General features: G+C 40.0%; 2 protein-coding genes across 8 annotated transcripts in view; both read right to left on the bottom strand.

The window, feature by feature from the left end:
* The window catches only part of pde1cb (phosphodiesterase 1C, calmodulin-dependent b), a 120009-nt gene extending 104956 nt beyond the window's left edge, over window positions 1–15053 (bottom strand). For 3 of the 7 annotated variants that reach the window (XM_086270604.1, XM_086270607.1, XM_086270605.1), the window contains exons 1-2: window positions 14818–15053; window positions 14385–14629 (exon numbers count right to left, since the gene is read on the bottom strand). In XM_086270604.1, coding sequence (XP_086126730.1) covers window positions 14385–14629; window positions 14818–14876 — 304 coding nt within the window. In that variant the 5' untranslated portion in view covers window positions 14877–15053. Of the gene's footprint in view, window positions 1–512; window positions 820–14384 lie in introns of those variants that run through there. The other 4 variants (XM_086270615.1, XM_086270606.1, XM_086270608.1 and 1 more) reach the window with 4 other exon arrangements.
* Window positions 15054–17755: 2702 nt separating this feature from the next.
* Window positions 17756–22973, bottom strand: viml (vimentin like). The gene is made up of 9 exons (XM_086272334.1): window positions 22352–22973; window positions 22012–22072; window positions 20176–20271; window positions 19743–19907; window positions 19022–19147; window positions 18607–18827; window positions 18445–18488; window positions 18283–18368; window positions 17756–18185 (listed from the first exon to the last, which is right to left on the bottom strand). The coding sequence occupies exons 1-9, from the start codon at window positions 22876–22878 to the stop codon at window positions 18144–18146; spliced, it is 1368 nt and encodes a 455-aa protein (XP_086128460.1). The 5' UTR covers window positions 22879–22973; the 3' UTR covers window positions 17756–18143.

Raw genomic sequence — 22973 nt, 5'->3', positions numbered from 1 at the left:
GTATGAAACAAACTTATTCTCATTAACTCCCCCCCCATGTTATCTGAGGACACAAGTCTTCTAAGGGAACACACCACAGAACATCTTCAGGACACTATTTTTCACATTGCTTCAACACTCAATACTGCTGGAGTTTTCACAAGTCCTGGGAAAACTAAAAAAGGCAAGTGGCACATAAGTTCATTAACACTCTGGTTGTCAAGACAATAGAATGAATTCCTGGTGACGTCAGCTGCACACAGCTTTAGTCTGAAGTCCCCTTGTTTCCATGGTGTACAGAGGCAAGCAGCAACTTCAGCAGAATGGACTAATGTGTCGAATTGTGCAGAGAAGCTGAAATGTGATGATGTGTTTAACGATGTCTCTGTGCTGGTGCCGAACGCCTCACTGCACTGCCTCGACCTCTCTTACACACCCATATAATCTGTTCCACTCACACACGCACACTTTCGGGCTCCCCTGCAAACACACTTAACCTTTGCTCGTGCTCTGCTTGTTGCTTACATGCTTACCTATGGTGATGTTAAAGCCATCAATGCTGAAGGTGGCACTCCGACCCTTCCTGAATCGATGCTTTTTAGAGTTGGCTTCCATCGCGCTGTCACCCTTCCTCCTTTTAATCTCGTTTTAATGCCTCTTGTCACTTGCAGTGCGTTGTTTTAGTTTTGTTTCAGTCCTCTGACTCCATTTAGTGCCGAGCGCTCGGGGAGAACTGGCAAAGACTCACCACTTCTCGTTACACACGCCGAGCAGGAGAATTTTCTCCACCCCCTGTCTTTGTTGTACATGTCTTTCTCTCGGTCTGTCCGTTTCTCACCCCTCAACAAGCTCATTTCAAGGAGCTTATGGCTCTTGGTTTGCTTTTCTTCTCTCTCTCGATTTCCCTCCTCCCCTCCCTCCCCACTCTCTCTCCTTGTCTCTCTTCCCCTAGAGGTACAGTAGGTGTCTGTGGTGGGTGGTGGTGGTTGGACAGGACCTCTCTAGAGGTGTTTAAATGAACGTGACTCCTCCTACTGTCAACAATTTTTAGCAAAAGCTGTGGAAGCTCGGATTTGGCCTATTAGAGTCTCTTCTAGTTGTGATCACACACCCTCAAACACACAAAAACTTTGGTGCACGAGTCAGGTAGGGAGTGATTATATGTTTTTAGTCAAAGCGAGATCTCAACGCTTGACTTTGCTCTTTATTTTTTAGCAGTTCCATGCTTCTCCACAGAAAGCCGAAGGCCATTACAAGTAAACGCGCACGTTTTTTCTTTTGACAGAAAAAAAACACAGTCTCATCATTATCCCTTTAATGGCAGCGTTTGTAAGAGCAGACAAATTGCTTCAAATGTATTTATTTTTCCCCTTTAAATCCCAGTAGATTAATTGACACCGAAGCAAGGACGCTGCTTTGTTTGTTATCCAGGAAAAATCCTCCCTTTGTGATTCTTTGAACAGCATTTCATTTTACCAGTGCAGTGTGTGTGTGCTTATACGCACGCACACGCACACGCACACACACACACACACACACACACACACACACACACACACACACACACACCTGATTAATAAAGGATAAAAAGCTCCCCATATTAGCACCGTCTGACATTTAGTTATGGAATTTTTCAGTGTTTCTTCCCCCCCCTGATTAGTGCCTGTGAGAAGTCTTTATGAACACTTCTGGCTTGATCTCACACCCTCTCTCAGATTCATTAGTTGTGCCTATAAAAGCATTTACACAGATAAGAAAACATGTCTTTCAACCCTAATTTTGTTCTTAATTTAGGTAAATAGATATTATCTGTAAACATTCTGCTTACGGTGTTCATTGTTATTAAGGATTGTTGCAATAAAACAGTCCAAATCTCTTTTTTTCTTTGCACTTTTTCGAGAAAGCTAATATTGATCTAACTTTGTTCATTGTGTTTGTTCCTTTCCCCTTTGTTGTTCCACTTTCATAATAACAGACACAGTCATTGTCATATAATCCAAGCAATGTTAGGCAGGGGATTTGGAAGCATTAGCACGCCACTGCTTTAATAATAATAATAATAATAATAACAAAAAAATTAATAAGCAACCTGGGCATTGGAAATTATTTTTTATGCAACAAATACATAGACTGTTCGTTTTTTTTCCATTCTAAATTATATGCAGTATAATTGCTGGTCTGATAACAATTAGGGGGAATTTTGTTTGTTTGTGTTTAATTGCATAACGTGCTATATTCATAATGGCATAGACCGTGGCTAACTGTAACAGCATAGATGGGCTTGGACAACAAAAATATGTTGTTTAAAGTCAGAGAAACACCATGGTTTCAGTTACCTACAATGACAACAGCCCTTTCCTAAGAGCTAAGTCAAATGCACTTCTCAGCTTATTGCCAAATGTATTAATTGGTTGTATTTCCGTTGTATTTTTATTTATTTTTTTAAATGTAATCTGACAATAATTACTAGTTTGCAATGAATGATGCATGATGCCCGTGTGCCAAAACACCAAAATGCTAACACCTACTTAAAAAAATCTGCACACCAATCATACATGCAAGACTGAAAATGAGTGTGTAAAATCAACAGGTGACAAATCACTCTTTGTTATACAAGAATTTTATAAAATAAGGACACACGGTGTAATACTGTCAACAATAATTAATGCATACTTTCTAAATGATGTAGCAGTTAGAGGTGCACATATTTCATGATAGCGTCTATATTTGTGTGTCTTGTGCCACTAGAGCTGTATAGGAAGCACATGTATCACGGAGAGGGGTAAAGACAGATGGTCAGCAGTTTTTTTGCAGCAGCAGGCAGTTTTTTCTGACTTAACTGTAATGTAACAGCACACAAACTGTAGCCATATATTTTTGGGGGGTTTTAGGGTTAGCCATGGTTGGGAAGCTTTTATTAAACATCAACATATTGAGTTTTTGTCACGTCAAGTAACATCCTTCAGTTCACCTGTTTCTCCTCAACTCCACGTGCGTGGGAGGGGGCACACATCGTGAAACACAAGCGCACATACAGAGACAGAGAGAGAGCAGAAGAGAGGAGAAAAACTAGTGCAGTGCATTGCAATGGCAATACAACAAAGCCAATGAGTGTATTACAATACGCAAATGATAGTGAGCATCTATGTTTTTTAATTTACATAGTGAAAAATAGGATTATTGTTTTATAATAGGAACAGTATCTTCTAATACCCAAAGGATCTGTATCGGTACAGTCAAACAGCTATCGATCACAATCAGAACATCCATCCAATTACAAGAAAGACAGTTTGAGTCACTCAGCTCGGTTTCAGAGGACATATTACACGGCTGTAGGATAATTACACTCCATCTCATTTTGTTGGTGAGCTACAGTAAGAGCTCTTTACGCGTTCCTTCTGCTGTCACCTTGCTCTCCCGAGCCTCCAATTCATTCCACATGTAGCAATTTGTGAAGATCCTAATTTTGTAACACTCTCACTGTGGGTTCCTGGGCAGCTTTCATGTTAATGAGGGCATGTGTGGGAATATTGTAGCTTTGCTACTCTTTCCTTTTGTCAGTGGACTAAATAATTGTTTTTGAAAGGTTCAGAGCGGTTACAATATACTTTCAAGCCTTATTCAGTGTGTTTGAATACACTGTTTAGTGCAATAAAATGTAATTAACAAAATTATATTTCTGCCAATGCAATGACACTGCTCCTTAAATAACATGCCTAACAGAATATGTGAAGTCAGTGTAAAGGTGTTAAATGCCAGGATTCTCTTTGAGAGCGTGTTGCATGAGAGCAGGTGTTTTTATATCATGGTCAAAGTGTGCTGCATTATATTCAGATCTTGCTGTTTAATGCATTCAGGGGTTACAGAAGTTAGAGAGGAAGTTATGTAACACACTTAACTGAAGAAGTGGGCTTCTGCTTTTATTTTCCTGATATTTTAGGAGGCTACGTGCTGTTCCACACCTGTGCATCACCCTATAAAAGTTGCTATGCAGCCTTTTATATAAGCTTCGATTAAAGCCTTAGTACAAATGCAAGCATGGTGGAAGCTTTAAGTAGTTTGTTTGTAAGATGCCGTACAACTTTCTCATACATACAACTTGACCCTAACTTGTGAGTGCCATTCAGATTTAGCTGATAATCTTTACACAACAGATCTCATTATAATCATTTTTGTCTTCATCTCGCCCTATCTGCCACACAAATTCTCTGCATGTCCTCCTTCACGATATCCAGGAATGTTGTTTGCGGTCTTCCTGCCTGGCAGCTCCATCTTCAGCATCCCTTGTCCAATGTATCCATCATCCCTCCTCTGCACATGTCAAACTGTTTAACCTCCAAAACACTCAACCTGAACTGTCCCACTGATGTACTCATTTCTGATCTTGTCCCGCCTGGTCACTCTCAATAAAACTGTGCCACCACCAACTCAGCCTCCTGTCTTTTTGTCAGAGCCACTGTCTCCATACCATACATCAGAGCAAGTCTTACAGCCGTCTTGTAAACCTTTCCTTTCACTCTTGCTTTGTGACTCTTCTGTCACAAATCTCCCCTGACACTCATTTCCACGCACTCCACCTATCTGCACTCTATTTTTCACCTCTTTTATACACTGTTCACTGGTTTGGATGGTTGACACAGGTATTTAAACTCATCCACCTTCATTATCTTGACTCCTTGCAGCTTCACTGTTACACCTCTCTTCCTCTCATTCAAAAACAAAATCAAAGTGATAGCATAGGAGGAGCCAAATCAACACTTTGCTTTACTGACAAAAGAATGCACTTCTGAGCTTAGAAACACCAGTGTTTTCTTCTGTAGCCTATGTGTCCACCGAAAAAGATGCTGGTAGATGATTACTGGATCTTTTCAGAGCATCCAGCCAAGTGGAAAACATTTTTCAGGCAGTAGGCATATCATTATCCAAGTCTAACATAACGAGAAGACTTTACAAGAAAAAAAAAAAAAGAAATCTAATCACCCTGTACTGGAATGACAAGAGTAAAAGAACGTTTTGGGAAAGGCTCACTCTATGAGCCCAGTATACTAAAAAAGCACAATTTCTTTAAAAAAAATGTGTTGGAATGAGCATAGTTAACATTCATAATGGAAGACAAGTCTCTAATGATAGAACAGAAGACAGAAGCAGGTGGATACATGGATACATGTTTCTGAGACTGGGATACAAATGAGCTCACAACAGTAGGTGATCGAACTGGCAGCCAGAGCAAGGAGAAACTGGAGAACTATGGCAAATAGCCAACAGACATAAGAGGCCACTATGTGGGTGGGTTGCAGGTAGGGAGGACAGGGTATTGAGAGGAGGAAAAGGCAGGCGAGACCACTCTGGAGGTCTACCAGGAGAAGCAGAGCAGACAGGCAGTTCAAGTTAAGAAGATGGAAGCAGCCTGGAGGCTGAGCATGTAGGCTGGACTGCTCAAGTGCAGCCTAGGATCAGGAGCACAGGGGTACTAGATATCTCGTGTGCACCTCAAGAGCTGACGCAGACTATTAACTGGACCAAAGACGCGCATCGGGTAAAGCTGACCTTGAAGAAGGAGCAGGTTAGGGGTCAGTATGAAGTGCTATTAATCTCCAAGGAACTGTTAATAGTAAAGATATAGCTCCTTCTGTATATGCTGATGTTACCTCCTTAAGAAACAGGACACAGGAGATTAGATTAGGAAGCTTGAGTAATGAAGCTTACAATATGCCTGTGTTCAACAAGGTAGTGCTGTATTCACTCATCTGGCTGCATTCATGGGAATTCAGGCTGCTAGTATATTCTTTAAATCACTTCTGCTTTCCCACACTGGCAACATCAATTCTGTCATTGTCACTTTCACCGAATATTTTACTGGCCCACATTCTGTGAGCCAATCGTTATCCTACTTCCTACAATTGTTGGACGTTTTGCCATGTAGCTTCATCAGTGTCCTTCAAATAATCTCTCAATTGAAGTAAAAGATTGAAGGTAATCAGATAAGATGGAAGTGAACAAGTGGTTAAATATACCCTGAAATGACTGATGGAAAAGTAATAGGTCATAATGAGAGAGGAACAGAGAATCACATTAAAATAAAAAAATAAAGAAAACAAAAAAGCAACTAGGCCTAGGGGAGACCGGGGATAGTTGTAACGTGGGTCAGTTGTAACACTTCCAATTTCTTCAATCAGGGCTAAGTTTCAAATGATGTGACTCATCCTGTGCATGCCCAATTCAGTTCTGCTATCACATGTGAAAAATCAGCACATTTTGTCAAACACAGACAATTTAACATGAAAAAAAGTAATTTGTATGCCAAAAAGTAAGTTTTTCTACTTTATTTCAATTTGTAATAGCATTATCTGCTTTGCAGTTAAACTCATCAAACTTAAATTGTGTTATTTGTATGTCTATGGGGATATATTCTGTGTAGGTCTTTAGTGCTAATGTTTTAGCCGTTGGCTGTAATGTTAGCTAGTTCATGGCTATAGGAGTCTGGGTCAGTTGTAACAGCAACAGTCTGGGTTAGTTGTAACAATAATGCAGATGTTACAACTTACCACACTATTACTTTAACTTATATTAAACAAGTTGGGGCAACGACATCAGCAGAGAGAGGTTCACTGGTCGCTTTTGTATATGCGGTTAATGCCATTGGCAACACAATTCCTCCACTGTTTGTGTTCCCACACATACATTATGCAGACCACTGTGTCAGAGATGGACCAGTAGGAAGTACTGGTAGTGGAAATAAATCAGGATGGGTGCAAGAAACAGATTTCCTCATCTTTCTGAAGCACTTTGCAAACCACACCAAGGTATGATAAAAAGTAATGGAATTGCGATGCTGGTGAACAACTACATTTTTTCAGCTTCATTGTTATGTTCAAAATTGGTGCAAGAGTTGTAGGTTCTAATGCCCACTGAGCCAATGAGGCCAAACTCAAGGAAGACCAACCAAAATTAATGAAATATTCAGTTGCAGAAATTTCCATAATTTGTCTTTTTTGGGGGGTTGGAATATGTTCAAAAGCTAGATTTCTGCATTCTGTCACACACACACACACAGCTACACAAATGGCTCTAAGTGCATTCATGTGTTGAATAAACAAAGATTACATGTTAATGTTTTCTTAGTACCCTTATTTCATTGTGTTACATTTTACCCCAGGATATGTTACAACTAACCCAGACTATGGGGTTAATTGTAACATTTCACTCTTCGTGTTTGAGACCATACCATGCAATGGGTAATTGTTCTGCAGAGAAAATAGCTGCACTATTTAATAGCAGAGACATGAAAATACTTTGCATTACATTTTGAATCCACTACCTTAAAAGAGCTCCAATTTACAGACAGAAATGTCAAAAATGTTACAACTATCCCCGGTCTCCCCTACTCCAGGAAACAACAATTAAACATCAGTCAAGCACAAAATTAACTTACAGCAGTGCTTAATCTGTAACTCAAAATACTGGCAATACATTAACAGTGAACAAGTGAATACACTAAGAGAATGTACCTGCTTTCTAACTGTCTATAATTCAATACATCCTTCAAACGTTAGACACAAACCACCATAAAAGAAGCCTAAAAGTGGTTATGGGAAAAGTGAGGCTTTCTCTACATTGACACCTACTGGCCACTTTTTGCTTTGCTATTGTCACTACTACCACTGATTCAAAACAACAGCCACCTCAAGGTGGTTCAATTGTCAGATAAAGATCCAAAAATATTAGATATAGGCCCAAAAAGCCCTTTGAGCAAGCACTTGGCGACAGCAGAAAGGAAAAACTCCCTTTTAACGGGAAGAAAGTTCAGTAGAACCAGCCTCAGGGTGCTGCAGGAAAAAGAGGCAAAATATAGGAGAGAGAGCTAGAGTTGAATCATTTCTAGATAAAGATTGCACAACTCTAAACAAAGTAACATATAGACCAACGACTGCAGGAACCAGCATGTGAGCAGACACATCCTTAAATTTGCCAACGACACCGCCATCATTAGTCTGCTAAATACTGAGAATAACACTGAGAATTCCAAGGACGTGGTGATCAGTCTCAGAAAGCCCCCTCACCCTCGACTGCAGAGCAACATCAAGAGTAAAGCTACTGAACAGGTGGAACAATATAAATAGCTTGGAATGGTCATTGATAATAATTGAAAATTTGACACTAATGTGGAAGCAGTGGTCAAGAAGCGCTAGCAACACCTCACATTTTTGAGGAAGTTGCATGTTTTCAACGTCAACAGAATTATGATAACTCTTTCATTGAATCAGTTTTACCATTTTCAGCTATTTCCTGGCTTGAAAAGGAACAAAGTGAAAGTAGCCAGTAAAGTTACAGGTCTCCCACAGACCACACTGCCTGCTGTATATGAGCAGCAGGTAGCGCGAAAGGCCAGAGCTATTGTTGAGAGCCAGACTCTCCCCCTGCACAGAGAATCTGAACTGCTTCCTTCAGGCTGCAGATACAGAACACCAAGAGTAAGGTGTAACAGGACCAAAAACTCTTTTGTTTCCAGTAAAATAGCAGTCCTAAATCGGTTTGTGATACCTCTACATTACCTTGTACCATTTTTGTGTTTTTACAAATTTTTACTGGATAAAAAAAAAAAAAATCACTGATTGTGTATCATTTTTCATATTTTTTATAATGTGGATGTGAATGATTTCTCGAGAGCCAGTCTGTAAACCAGACTGGGTGCGTATTGTGTTACGTTTACTCTGATAACCACACAGGTTTTGTGGGTTTGATTGTCTACGCCATTTGCTGCGTGTAGCCAAATAATCGCAGGATTTTTTTCTTTATGGTGAAATGAATTGCAAATGAATGTATTGTGTATGAATGAGTGAAAAATCAAATAAGAATGTCCTACGTATAGGACAATTCAAAAAGCATGTTCTACAACCACTGCTTTGAATCCTTGTCAAGATCCATTTTTTAAGGGTCTTTATTAGGGTGACATCACTATCACTAGGCAACGGGAAGACCTTGAAAATATATACTGCACAAAATAAGACAAAAGGTTAATATTGCTAGCTCTGTTTTCTTAAAGATTATTTATTTGGGACATTTTTGCCTTTAATGGACAGCTAATTCAAAGCTAATTTTATTGTCATCTCAGCCAAATACACATATGCAAAAAGACAACATTACAAAGCTCCAACAAACAAAACCAGATATTGTTCCAATAGTCCAAGTACAAAAAAAGAAAATGCAAAACAAATACTCCAAAAATATGTTTCTTTTATTACACATAGTATGGAATGAGATTTGAATTGACCAAAGATGTCCTGGTTGTATGCAAGTACTGTGCAAGACACACACACAACAGTGCTTGTTCTACTTTACTAATTCAGCTTTGATATGATTTTTTGGATACGTATGCATGGAGAAGCTGACGCACCGGACCTTCATCGGCTCATCACGCCGCTCTGCATAAGTAGTACTGGGTCCTGAGTGTTGTTGTTATTGTGGGTGATGTGTCCAGCTGGCAGCGGGAGAGCTGCAGCCGAGTGTGTACAGCAACCGTGGTGAAATAATCAAGTATGCTGAAAAGCATGAACATGTCATCAGGTCTGCCGTGGTTTGTTACAATCGATTATGTGAAAATAAACTTTTTTTCTTCTTTTTAGCAGACCTGTAGTACAGTGGATTGTTGACAACAGAAACACACCTGCTTGCTTTGCTGATGTCCATTAATCATGAACTATTGCTCAACCTTTGATCAGGCCATCAAACAACAGGACAGGCCATCACTCAAAGACTTTAATTAGTGGTGAAGATAAAGGGAAGCTGGGGACAAACTAAAGGGCTTAAAAGCAGTCTGTTGTACTAAATTGATGTTTAAACAAAACCACCCAAAAAGAAACACTTTTTGTTTCTGTGTGTGTCTCGTTGTATATAACTAAAATATATGATGATTTAAAAAAAAAAAAAAAAAAATCAATATAATTACTTGCTGAATTATAATTGCATGAGATTTTTTTCTAGATGCTTCAAATTTACCGTCATTTTATTTGATCAGTTTTGAAACTTTTCGATTTCGTAATCTGTCCCAGCAGCACATCACAATTCTTGACAACAACTGTGCGATCAGATGGAAAAACAAGCTCATTAGAGATGCGGAATGACATACACTTTGTCAGTCCCAACACCGCTGTCACCACAGTGACACACTCATGTAATTAAGACACACTGGGTGCAAGGGAGCTTGTCTTTTCCCCTGCTAAATACTCATTAGAGGCACCTTTAAGGGTAATGTTAGCCTGTGTTGCAAAGCTGAGGGAAATGAGCTGACAAAACAGAGAGCTCCATGAGCTGTCATCTGATTTCTCCTGCACCAAGACCCTGAAGAGAACAAGGAAAAGCAGTCTTAAGAAACAGAGTCCACCATTTTAGCTAATGATTTTTGCACCAGCATGGTTCCATATCAAAGACGCAAAACTAGTTTGGTGAGAGTAAGGTCAGCAAGGAGAACAAATATAATCCTTTTGATTAGAGGCAGACATCTTTCACATCCTAGACATCATTGCGCCGACAGACCAAAGCGACTAATCTGCGTTATATGGACACAGCGTGAAAACCACAGCAGTTCTGCACTTTATGAAAAAGTCACGTCCAGTTTCTTCACAATTTGGAGACAGAGCAGACTGTGCAAGCTGTGGAGCAGTGGCCACAAAGGAAGCAGAATTTGGACTGCATGACCGAAAAATCCTCAGTGTTGGCAGGAGAAACAAAAATTAATATTTGCTTAATAGTTATCAAATACTAAACTGAATACTTTAAAACTAGAGTTAGTAAACAGACAGAATTTTTTGATACTTTTTAACTACTGCTTTTCCTACTAAATAACAGCAAACAGCTTTGATTAAACCATTTAATACTTTTGAGACAGTAAGGAGAGATTATAACTGACTATTAAAAGTTTAACCACAAATGGTGTGAAGTTGAGACACCAATTTTTAATGTGAATACCCCTCCCTGACTTACACACTTGCATACAGATAAATGCACATTAGATGCACAGTGGGGAGCAATGACAGTTTAGTGTTGCTAACTTTTCCACTGAACATCAGCTACATGTAAAGTAGTCTGTGGTTCCTAATTAATCCCTTCTCTCTTCATCTTTTCCTTGCACTCAACAGTGACACAGAGCTGCGAGGATGAAAGATTAGAACATACACTCCCCAGACATTTTATTAGGTGCATCTGTTCAACTGCCCATTAATGGAAATATCAAATCAGCTGATATCATAGTGGCGACTATGATGCAAACATGGTCAAGATGACCAGCTGAAGGTCGAAATGACCACCAAAACAAGGAAGAAAGATGATTTAAGAGAAACTGATTTGAGTATTTCAAAAACTGCTGCGCTACCGGGATTTTCTTTAATAACCATCTCTAGGGTTTATAGAGAAAAGAGAAGATTTTTAGTAAGCAGCAGTTATCTGGGTAAAAATGCCTTTTTGATGCCAAAGGTCAGATAAGATTGGCTAGACTGCTTCAAGGTGATAGTAAGGCAACAATAATGCAAGCAACCACTCAATCCCACCAAGCCATACAGACAAGCATTTGATGAACACAAAGCATGTTCATGACATAAAGCAGAACAGAAGCCTAGAACAGAAAACTGAGGCTGTAACCAAAAGTGGACGAGAGAAGACTGGAAAGCATTGTGTGGACTGATAAGTCTCAATTTCTGCTGCAACATTCAGATGGCAGCGTCAGAATATATGAGTATGAATCCATCCTGCCTCGTATCAACAGTTCAGACTGGTGGTGGGGAGTGTAATGGTGTGGGAGGTCATTTTTTAGCACAACTGGGTATTGTTGCTGACCACATCCATCCCTTTATGAGCATAGTGTACAAATCTTCTGATGACTTCCTGCAGCAGTATAACGCGCCATGTCACAGAGCTCAAAACATCTCGAACTGGTTTTCTTGAAAAACAGAGCAGGATGTGGGAGAACAGAAGACTCATAATCATACCTGCACCAACTGTGTGAAGTCATCATGTCAATATGTCCGAAATATCTGATTAGTGTTTCAAGGCCTTTTTTGAATCTATGCCATGAAAAATTAAGATAGTTCTGAAGGCAAGAGCGGGTCAAACTCAGTACAATCAAGGTGTACCTAATGAAGTGGTAGGCGAGTGTACATTTAAATTAAAGGCCACATTCAACTTAAATAAAAGCGTTATATTTTCCAAGAATTTCTTGTCCATAAACAAAAAAAATATATCACAGTAATTACTTATGGACTTCTACATTTGGAAGCGAGTGATTTCTTCTTTAATTAGAATGTCATTATAGGAAAATCAGCTTTTTTCACGCTGCTCAGAAAAGTGTCCGATTATGTGGATTTAGGAATGAAATTAAGATAAGATAAGATAACCTTTAACACCACTTGAAATCTTATGACCTATTTTTTGTGCTAGTCATAAAATCCGAAGGGTAATTGCAGTTCTTCAACATCAGATGCACGTGACTGTATGACTGGCTGTAAAATAATTCCTGGAACACATGTTGCGTAGTAATGGTAAAAGCTGTTTTGGTACTGATGTGTCCATATTAATCATAGGGTGTGTTTGTCTGTGTGTGGTCTCATCTAGCCATGCTCTAAAGACCCAATATAAAACCTCTGCAGTCCCTTAACATTATAACTAGGCACTCTGATACTGAAGGGATCCAACCAGATAAGCATGATACTAAGGTTGGTGCTTATTTTATTTTTATTTTTTTTGCCGTGTGCGTTTTGTTTTGTTTTCCCCCTCAGGAGGTAGCACTTGAGTGCACAGTCAGGCAGGAGACTCTTCAGCACACATAAACGTCACTGGGGATCAGGAAGGAAACTCAGCGGGAGTCTACACTGTCATATGGTCATGGAAACTGCCCAAAACAGGTGATATTTAAGGAGCCAACCAGGGAGAGGAATTTCCCTCGAGGACAGATATGCGAGGAGTTGTAACTGGAGATGGCAGCGGTAGAGCAAGGTGAAGATGCAGATTCACACTCGTCTGCAGAGCTGAGTAGGCATTAACCAGACAACACAAGCAGCTTCAGCAAGACTTTGTACATTTGTGCATGCTGTATATCTCAGCTGAAACACACAACTGCCAAACTGCAGGGTTAACATAAAATGATAGGACTGTTAGTTTTGTTTATTTCAGTCGGGGGGGCATCTCAAACATCAAAGAGATGCTTTGGTAGTGGAGATATGCTGCATTGAGCCTGGTCTTCAAAGAGCTCAGCATTCATTCGGTGAATACCTTTTGTCAGCAGGATATTCACACGATCCTCTGAAGTGACCAGTTGCTCTCATCTATTTTTAAAAAAAATCCATGAAATGAACCACAGACATCTGCAGTATAAAGTAACACAAAAGCCAGGATGCCCCCCCCCCCCCCCCACCCCACCACACCACACACAGAGAGATGTTGCTTTCACATGAAATGAACCTGAGAAATTCTATTAATGAAATAGCTAACCTGATCTATGGAGCGGTCACTTACTTTTACTGGCATTCATCAAAACATCATTCCCACCTTTCAACAGAGTGTGCAGTACATGGCACTCATGACCAAACCTCAGTGATTACTGCATGTCAGTGGTTTTCTAAGAACAGCTCTAGATACTTATTATTAAATACAAGATGAACCTAACGCTTCCAAAGAAGAAGCAAAATGGCCACTATCAGTGCTATGGTGAATGTATGAAGCATGAGGAAATTGTATAATAACTATTATTAAAACCATTTTAATGACATAAGCCTTTCACAGTAGTCCTATTAGAAAGTCATGCTGCAAAACCCTGAATGCCAGACCTTTATGTGGAGTATTTATCTTGTGTCACTGCTTGTTTTAAAAAACTTCCACATCTGCTGCGTGTTACTCGACCCTTCTCAAAGATTACCTTTTGGCAAGAAAACCACAGGTGTAATCAATGACATTAATAAGTGCAGCTGCAATTTAAATTAGCATCCAAATGGTTCTGCTATTGTACACCTGGCTCATTAGGTCTCTTAATTGAACTGAGCCATCATTAATTTCACTACTTCCACCTGTGCTTCTCTGTGTCTTAAAGAGTGATAGAAGAAGTATTCAGATCCAGAACTCACTATATAGATTGGCTCCAGCTGCTGTCTAACTTTATATTATATAATATAATTATATATATTATATTTAATTAAGCGCTATCTTTTATAAACTCCGTGTGTTTTGTAGTTGTCAAATAAGTGGAAAGCAAAATAATTCTGTGTGAAATTTGGAGAAGTTAAAGTGTACTTGCATAAATATAACTGGGTAAACTGTACTATGTGTGACTCTTAAAGTGGCATTAGTATGTGTTGTTCTCCACAACTTCTCCTTGTTATGTGCTATTATGTCGTAAAGCAATCGCATGCTGTGTAACTCACCGCTTTGTGGACTCTCGAAAGCCTTTTTCTTTGAACTCTGTTTGGCTCTGTCGGAGTCCTGTCTGCTCAGGACCTCGGACAGCGACTGCCGGGAGCTCTGCCGTGCGGTCTGGTTAGAAACGTTGAACCGTGTTGCCCTTTTCCTGTCTTTGCTATTGGCCCGGTCTGACTCCGGAGCGGACTGGCTTCTCTCCGGGTCATGGTTCTCCGGCTCTGAGCCGACTTTCACCAACGCGTTCCTCGTCCTAGTTAGAGCAGAAGTCACCGAACCCATCGCTAATTGAAAGTTAAACGTCTCAGTTGGAAACGGTTACTCTGAATTTCATTTTACCCAAAACCTGTTGAAAGTGGCCAACAGTGAAAAACATGTACTTCAGCTGTAAGCTTGGGACTTCATCGTAAAGTTACATTCAAAAGAAAGAAAACTCCGCACTTTGACCGGACCGTGTCTGCATCTTCCTCGTTTTCTGTTTCCTCCGAAAGACACGTCATCTAAAGTTCCTCCTCTGTCAACAAAAGCGCGGATCTCCCGGGACAGGGAGGCGAAAACAAGCGGCAACAATTAACCAGCAAGGTATCCCGAGCTGTTAAAACAGCTGCGCTGACATAAATGTTAATTGCATCATCACAAATTACCTGTAGATTCCCTTCGTCACAGGCGACTTTAGTCCTATCTGCGAAAAGTGATCGCGAGATTTGGGCGTGGTCAAGAAAATGAAATTGTAGTTCCTGGCTACTTCAATTATTAACCGGAGGGAAGAGGGGTGCAGTTGTCTCAATCACTGGCAAACAGCAGTTAAAAAAAGTAGGCGATGTACTTACTTATTTATTTGTGTATTACATTTGCAGCAGCATTTCTATCAGTTTTTAATTAGAACCATGGGGCAATGATTGTTACACTAAGTTTAACTTTTACTAATTAATTTAAGTGCAAATAAGCTACATAGTAACCAACTATGTTTCTAAGATGAAATTAACACTTATTCAAACATATTATATGTTTGTGATGGAAGACCAACACACATGGTTAGGGAAGCATCAGTGTCACAGTGAAAAAAAAGTCTGCTGCAGGAGTCTGGGTACTTAATGCACTGAAATCAGTTGACCTCATTATACTTGCGCCACATTGACCCCGTTGAAAAACTATTATGTAACACTGTGGCTGAATGAGATGTTAACAGCTTCATGTTATAAGGTGACCTGAAATCCCAGTCTGAAGTAACTATACCTGCCAGATATGTCCTGGGGGTACAGAATATTATATTTCACTTGTAAGAAAAAAAGTGTAGTTTCCCAAACATTAAAGTAGATGATCCTTAAGTTACACTTCATAAATTAAAATGTGTCATTAAATGTTAAGGTCTAATTTTAAGATTAACTGTGTGTAGTTTTGTTATATTTACTTCATATATGTTATAGTTGATCCTATCTCAACCAGTCCAGAGCTTTTGATCATATCACATGACTTTCATCAGCAGATGACATGTAACTGTCACATAATTTTAGATTTTTAATTATTCTTTCAGAGCCTAAAACAGTACAAAAGAAGAAGCAGAAGAAGAAAAAGAAGTCCACCTTAGCTTACAAGTTTAGTCAAATACTATTTCTTTATTTTGGAAACAGCAGCTGACAAAATAATCTCAGATGCTATTGTATTTACTGGATTGAACTGAATTGAGTTGAATTGTGTCATAGTGGCCTGGAGCTTCTTCTGTCTCCGATCTATTCAGATCAGCTCTGTTTATCATATTCTGTGTTGTTTATCACTTGAAAAACGTTTCAACAGTAACTAAAATACTCCTGATATATGCCCAGGTGTGTGTTAATTAAACTTGTAATGTATTTTTCCACTGGAACTGTGACAGCGACTTGAATGAACTATCCCCTCAAATGTTTGTGGTCACTTAAAATTGTCCAGTTTTTGACAGAAAAGCACATTTTATCGACTAATGAAATAATTAGATTTTTTCACATGCAGGGATTAACAAGCACATTTGCAGCAGCCGTCACTCCTGTGTTCCAAAGGCACATTGTGTTAACTAATTTGATTTTACTATATTAAAAGGCCAATAGGCTGTGTGGTACCTGATGGAATAAATGCCGTTAGTTGATTATCAAAAGTAAAAATAAAACTATTGTTATGCTTAAAAATATCTCTATTATGTGTTACAGGCACTACAGCACTATACTATAGTTACTATAGTTACCATAGTATAGTAACTAAGAGGACTTCACTCTCAGATTGCAGGCTTACGTGCTGAGCCTTCAGCTTTTAGGCCCCTCCCCTATGGCACAAACTCTCAATCTGGATTTGGAAGACAAATACCCGACTTACATTCATACATTTAAAATTCAAAGTAAAACTTTATTTTTTCACAAAGCTTATAGTTTGGGTTGGTTCAGGTGAACCTAAACCATCCCTTAGTTATGCTGCTATTTGCTCAGGTCACTGGGGTTTTCTTTCTTCGCTTTATTGCATATCATTAACTTTTGTGTATTTCTAGTATACTGAGAGCTGTCTCCATTACACTGATTCCTTTTCCATGTGTAAATACTTTTAGAACAAAGGTGGTAGGGTGTGATTAGCTGAATCCAAAGACCTCACTGAAGCCCCTGAATATGAACTGTCTCTGGATGAAGCTCCTTAGTAAAATAGTCACTGATAAACATTATAGGCATATAATGTCTCCATCAATACTGCTTGTCTGATAACCAAATCATCACGACCTGAGAGGAAACCTTATGTTCAGTAAGGCAGTAGTAAATTATCACAGCATTACAATCACAGGAGTTAGTGTGTGGGATAACTGTCCATCAATACGTAACTGCACAAACAATTGTGCAATTTGTTTAAACACAACAAATTGCACAAATACTGGAAATGTTCCTCTCAATGATTGAGTTGTTTCATTGTGTTCTATTGAAGCCAAGCTGAATGAATTCATTAAGGTTCTTCTTTAAGCGATGACATGGAAGCATCCAAATGTGCATAACATATGCGGAATAAATTAACTAAACTAACAACCTAATAGTTAGGGTTATTTTTTTTTTATTTTGTCCCTATCCCGCACATATTTAGCATGAATATTTAGCAAGTATGTTTATTATGTTTGGAGTCTTACTTTGATTTTCAGAAGCATAATTTAACTTACCGTAACTTACTTTGCAAAAAATATTTTTAATCAAACTTACTATTCAAGTTTGCTTCTTAGCCTCAAGGACACTTTGACAGTTTGATTTACTTAAAATCAGATAAAAGAGATTGTTTTTCATGCAATTCTTTATATGTATAGCATTAGGTATAAAGTATTTTTATACTTTATAACAATAATGCACTGCAGTATTACAAGTATTACACCTTGTGCACAGTAGCGAGTAACAGTCTTCATGGTTTATTGCTGCATACAGGCAATTGTGACATCTTTAGCATACAGTTTTTCTGGTAAGTGCATGCTATATTGATCAAAAATACTACTTTGGTTACAAAGATAGATTTTTGTAGGCCTCAGTGAGAACTGCTGTGTTGTGCTGACTTCATTATTGTGTCTAAACAACTGTGACAAAATACTTGCTGCGGCCAAGGAAGCAAAATACAGTCTGTGTCAACTAACAGGCTTACTGGATCACCACATACAAAGGCACTTCTCGAAGCTGTTTGCTTTTTGTGTGTTGCTGGTTTGTTTGCTTGCTTGTAGCCCGAGTGAAATGTGTTTCTTCTTATTGCTTTTTGTTGGTGGTTTGGTAAAGACAAGGACATTATTAGTCCATGTCATCGTGGTTCTGGGTCGACTCGTTGATCACCTGAACAAGGGAGCAGATGAAGAGAGAAAAAGCGATGAGCAGGGATATATCTGTATGTGCCTGTATGAAGTGAAAGATCTCTTTAAGCGTATTCTACCTGACCATCCCTGGTCTCAATGGTCTTGATGAGAACTTTCTTGGTTGTTGTGGTTTCGATAAGTGGTTTGGATTCAACCATTGTTTCTAAGACAGAGAAGTATCGTTAGAAACTGGCAAAAACTGTAATTCCAACTGTAAAAATCAGCATGGGGAATCTTACCTCTCAGGTTAAGCGATGAGAAGTTTGGCAAGGGGGTGGAGATTCTGCAGACGGAGAAAATACAGCTCACTAATTAAGATTAGCATCTTGAATCTTGAATCAAATGAGTGTTCATATCTGTATTACAGATTAATGCATTTCAGAAAATGCTTCTCCCATCACCTGCTCTCCTCTCCTTCCAGCAGCTTTCTATAGGTGGCAATCTCAATGTCCAGAGCCATCTTGACATTTAGCAAGTCCTGGTACTCGCGGAGGTGACGAGCCATCTCATCCTTCATGTTGTGAATGTCCTCCTCAAGACGGCTGATGGTGTCCTGGTACCCGCTCGTCTCCAAGGAGAAGTTCTCCTCCACCTCCCTCATCTGGCGCTCCAAGGACTCATTCTGGGATGGCAGCCAAGACAGAACAAAATACACTTTTGCAGTAAAAGTTAAGAAAAAAGAAATATTTTCCTCTCTGCTTTTCTATTTCCTTAACTTGTGCTCAGTTTCCCCCTTTGCTTCCAGTTTTACAAATGTTGAATATTTTTATATATATTCTGTATCGTCTATATTGCAGCCAAAAACTGGAAACTCACAGTTCCTTTCAGGGCATCCACTTCACAAGTAAGTGCCTGAACTTGGCGTCTGTAATCATTGGACTCCTGTTTGGCCACTCTCAGAGCTTCATTATTCCTGGCTGCAGCTTCAGTGAGGTCAGCAAACTGGCAATCACAGTGACAAACAGAGAGGAGAGACAGAGGAAAAGAAGGAAAAAATGAGAAATCAACTCTTCAATAAATGATGAGTCAGAGGCTGAAGGAGATGGGAGTACGGCAGCTTTCATAAAGTGTGTAAATTATGAAAGATGTAGCCACGACAGAGCCTTGCAGGGATTACCACTGTGGCACCAGTGCTCTGAGGCACTTTTAAGGTTACTGACTTTCCACTAGTGCTCAAACGGCAGGAAGGAGGATTGCTTATACCTTGCTAGTTCTCAGTATTCTAATGTATAATCAGTTTTTAAGATAAGAAAGACTAATCACATAATTTGGACAAATGATGTTGCATTTATACGGTGAATTTGTTAGCAAACACTTATTTTTTTTACCTGTCAAACAAATACAAAGAAACATTAGTGACACTTGTTAGTCTTTTAATGGCCTTCCTGATAAATTTTGAGCCTAATATTTACTTGTTCTGTTGTTTGGTTAGATACATGGTGATGTTATGAATATAAAAACATAAAAAATTCACGAGTTGAAGGTGTAGTTCACGTTACTGTGCTTGGTTAGATATGCTTCTCTAAAATGCCTTTACCTTGGATTTGTACCATTCCTCTGATTCCTGGATGTTTTTGGAGGCCAGGTTCTCATACTGCAGACGGACGTCCCTCAGAGCCGCTGTCAGGTCAGGCTTAGCTATATCCATGTCCACCTGCACATGCTGCTGCTGCTGGATCTGATTCTGCAGCTCCAACATTTCCTGTAGCAAATTCAGCAGAGTCAGTTTATACAGTTAGCACAGAACGTTTTTTAACAGTTATTTTGTATGCTTTTGTGCAATTAGCCTTAAAGACTTACAAAAGCTTTGGAAACTAAACCCTGCTGATGTGGCGCTTGAGCAGATTAACAAATATTTCAAACTATTTGGCCCAGTTTTTCTAAAGGTACCTTTTTCCTCTCAGGCTGCACACGTGCAGTGATTCTGCAGTAGACCGATTTAGCTTAGGCAACAAAAAAGGAAGGCTTACCTCATCATGCAGCTTCTTGAGGAAGTTGATTTCCTCTTGGAGTGACTCCACTTTCCGCTCCAGGTCCAGTCTGGCGAGGGCAGCGTTGTCTACATCCTGTACGATAACACTGACTCTTAATAAGGTGACTTGTGAAGGTGACATGAGTTATGCATAATGTGCTTGCTGACAAAGAAAAAAAACCCTGTTGTGCACATGCTGTAAAAAGCCCTCACACAATCCAGTGCACAAAATGACCCACTGTATGGTTGATTAAGGTCACAAACACATGCATCCAATGAAAATCAACTGTGGGCACATGACATGTCCTTGCAGACGTTGTTAACAGATGAGTAGGTGTTTTCTCGTGTCGTTATACAATTCAGCAGCTGCATTATAGGCAGACATTTGCTCAAATACTTCACATAAGCACTATAATCAAGTTCAAGAAGAAAAGTGACTTTTTCCTCATCTACATTTGTTTGGCACAGTTATTTTATCTTTTGCTCTATGATTCCTGAGCTCAGATGGAGCATGAGTTTTCTCACTTATACAATAAAACAAACCAATGAACCTCTATAGCTGCTGGCCTGACAATCTTTGTGTGTGGGAAAAGGCTGGACAGAATTGAGTGAAATTTTTAGTACTGGAGAATACCCAGAACCACAACAAATTATTAAAGAGATTATTAATAACCTAACCTGCAATCCCTTGCAGTTTTCTCCAGTAGAATTCCAGATCTCCTACTGGTAACTAATTTGGCTTGTTATCATTTTATAACATTACTGAATAAAGTTCATAAAGCCATCTTCTGTTTTATCATACTTAATCATACATACAGACTGGCTGTGGCACCATGGCTTTGTTGGGGCGTTGGCAGGCTGGCAACTGAGGTATCAGCAAATGAAGCAGCTTTGCCTCTGCACTAATGCCACAAACAAAGTGTGCTATTCAGCAGGGGTTCCCAAACAAGCCCAAGGCTGAGAGAGTGACTGTCTGCCTGACTGAGCAAGAGCTGGCTGTGGGCTCTGCATTGTTGTCAGTGTGCCACTCAGGCAAGCCACGGGGACTTCCTTCCTCCCATTCACACAGACAATGCCATGACTGTGTAACGTATGTATCACTTAAAGCAAGTCCTAAAAGGTATATAATCATCATGAGTCTAACATTTAAACTACATTGGTGGGATGACAACTTTCTTTTTCACCTTTTTATTCCATGACAACCTTTGGAAACTGTCTGCATGACTCATCCCTGTGAAAACCAGTGATACGGAACAATCTCTGAGAGGACCATAACAAGTGAGATTTTTCTGTGCTGATGCTCTCCCAGAACGAGACAGCCGGATCACATGGTGGCTTGTCTTCTCGCTCTGATAACCACATTGGAGCCACACTGTTGTTGCCCTTGTGTCCGGCTCATTCATTGTGACCAGTCAGACTTAAAAAGATCTCCTCTCGCTGCAGGCCTGATTTAACTCAACAGTCACAACTTAGCCTTTTGTACCAGTCCAGGGTCAGTCACTGCTCTACAGCTATTTTGATCATGCCTAGAATCTGCTGTTGTGCCATCAGAAGAGTGCATTCCTGTCTCCACAGCTCATGGGCAATAATTAGAGAGAGATCACCCAGAAAAGAAATGAGAAAGTTAATCTTCATATTAAGGATAAAGGTTTATCCGATTACTTTCACATCACTTTCCATCAGTTTGGTTGCTTAAACCTTAATTTAACCAAAAACAGCTGAGAATATGAGGCACTGTAGGTCTGCTATTGAGATCTAAGACACTTCTCTTTATCACCCTCAAAATGTCCATCTATTGCAGTTTTTGGCTGCTGTCACCAGTGTAGAGCTGTACCTGTCTAAAGCCCTGCATGTTTGCCTCAGACTCCTCCCGCTGGGAAATTTCATCCTGCAACCTGCAAAGAAAGGCATAAAGCAGAACCTTTATTTCAGCAGCCACTGTAAATATACACTTAAAAATCATTTGCGGCATTTACTTCTCCTTTAAGCACGAAAAACAACTTTTTGCGCAGTGCAGGGTAAGAATTTATGTTTACATACTTTCACTCTATACATAGTCTGTTTAGGCTCTAACTAATAAAGATTTATGTAATGTACCAGAGCTGAATAACAGTTCTAGACAACAAAAGAAACAATACATGGAGTTGAGGACAGAAAAGTGCCACGCCTCCTACTTCTCTCTCAGCCTGTCGATGTCGTCCGCCAGGTTATCCCGGTGAACTTCCACGCGGGCCTTTTCGTTGGTGAGCTGGTCCACCTGGCGTCTCAGCTCCCTCATCTCGTCCTCGTAAAGATCTCCGACCCGGGACATCCCTTTGCCCCGCAGCTGCTCCAGCTCCGCCAGCAAGATCTTATTTTGCTGCTCCAAGAAGCGAACCTTCTCGATGTAGTTGGCGAAGCGGTCATTGAGGGACTGCATCTGCGCCTTCTCGTTGGTGCGGTTCGTGATGAATTCGGTGTTTATGGCGTCAGACAAGGAGAAGTCCAAGTTCTCGGATGCCAGCCGGGGCATGGCTGCACTGCTCCGGAGCCTCTGGGTCTTCGACGCGTATATGGTCGGGGTGGAGGAGAGCCCGAAGGAAACCCGGGATGAGCGCACCGGGATCGAAAACTGGCGGCTCGAGTAGCTGGACCTTACGGCGGTTTTCTCCCCGCCGAACATCTTTCGGTAAGAGGAATGTGGACCTGATCTATAGGCCATCTTGTTTGTGTATTTAAGTACTAGAGCACTGTCGCCGATCTGGAATATATCTTGTTTCTATCAGCATCTGCGAAGGGCGCCTGGGAAGGCGTGTC

This window comes from Aulonocara sp. 'chitande type north' Nkhata Bay, linkage group LG18 (genome assembly GCF_057382095.1).
Source record: "Aulonocara sp. 'chitande type north' Nkhata Bay isolate Kocher_YH1m ecotype deep benthic linkage group LG18, A_spYH_male_GT1.1, whole genome shotgun sequence".
Taxonomy (NCBI): Eukaryota; Metazoa; Chordata; class Actinopteri; order Cichliformes; family Cichlidae; genus Aulonocara; species Aulonocara sp. 'chitande type north' Nkhata Bay.
The sequence above is the reverse complement of the archived record's forward strand: the minus strand, read 5'-3'. Positions and strand labels throughout refer to the sequence as shown.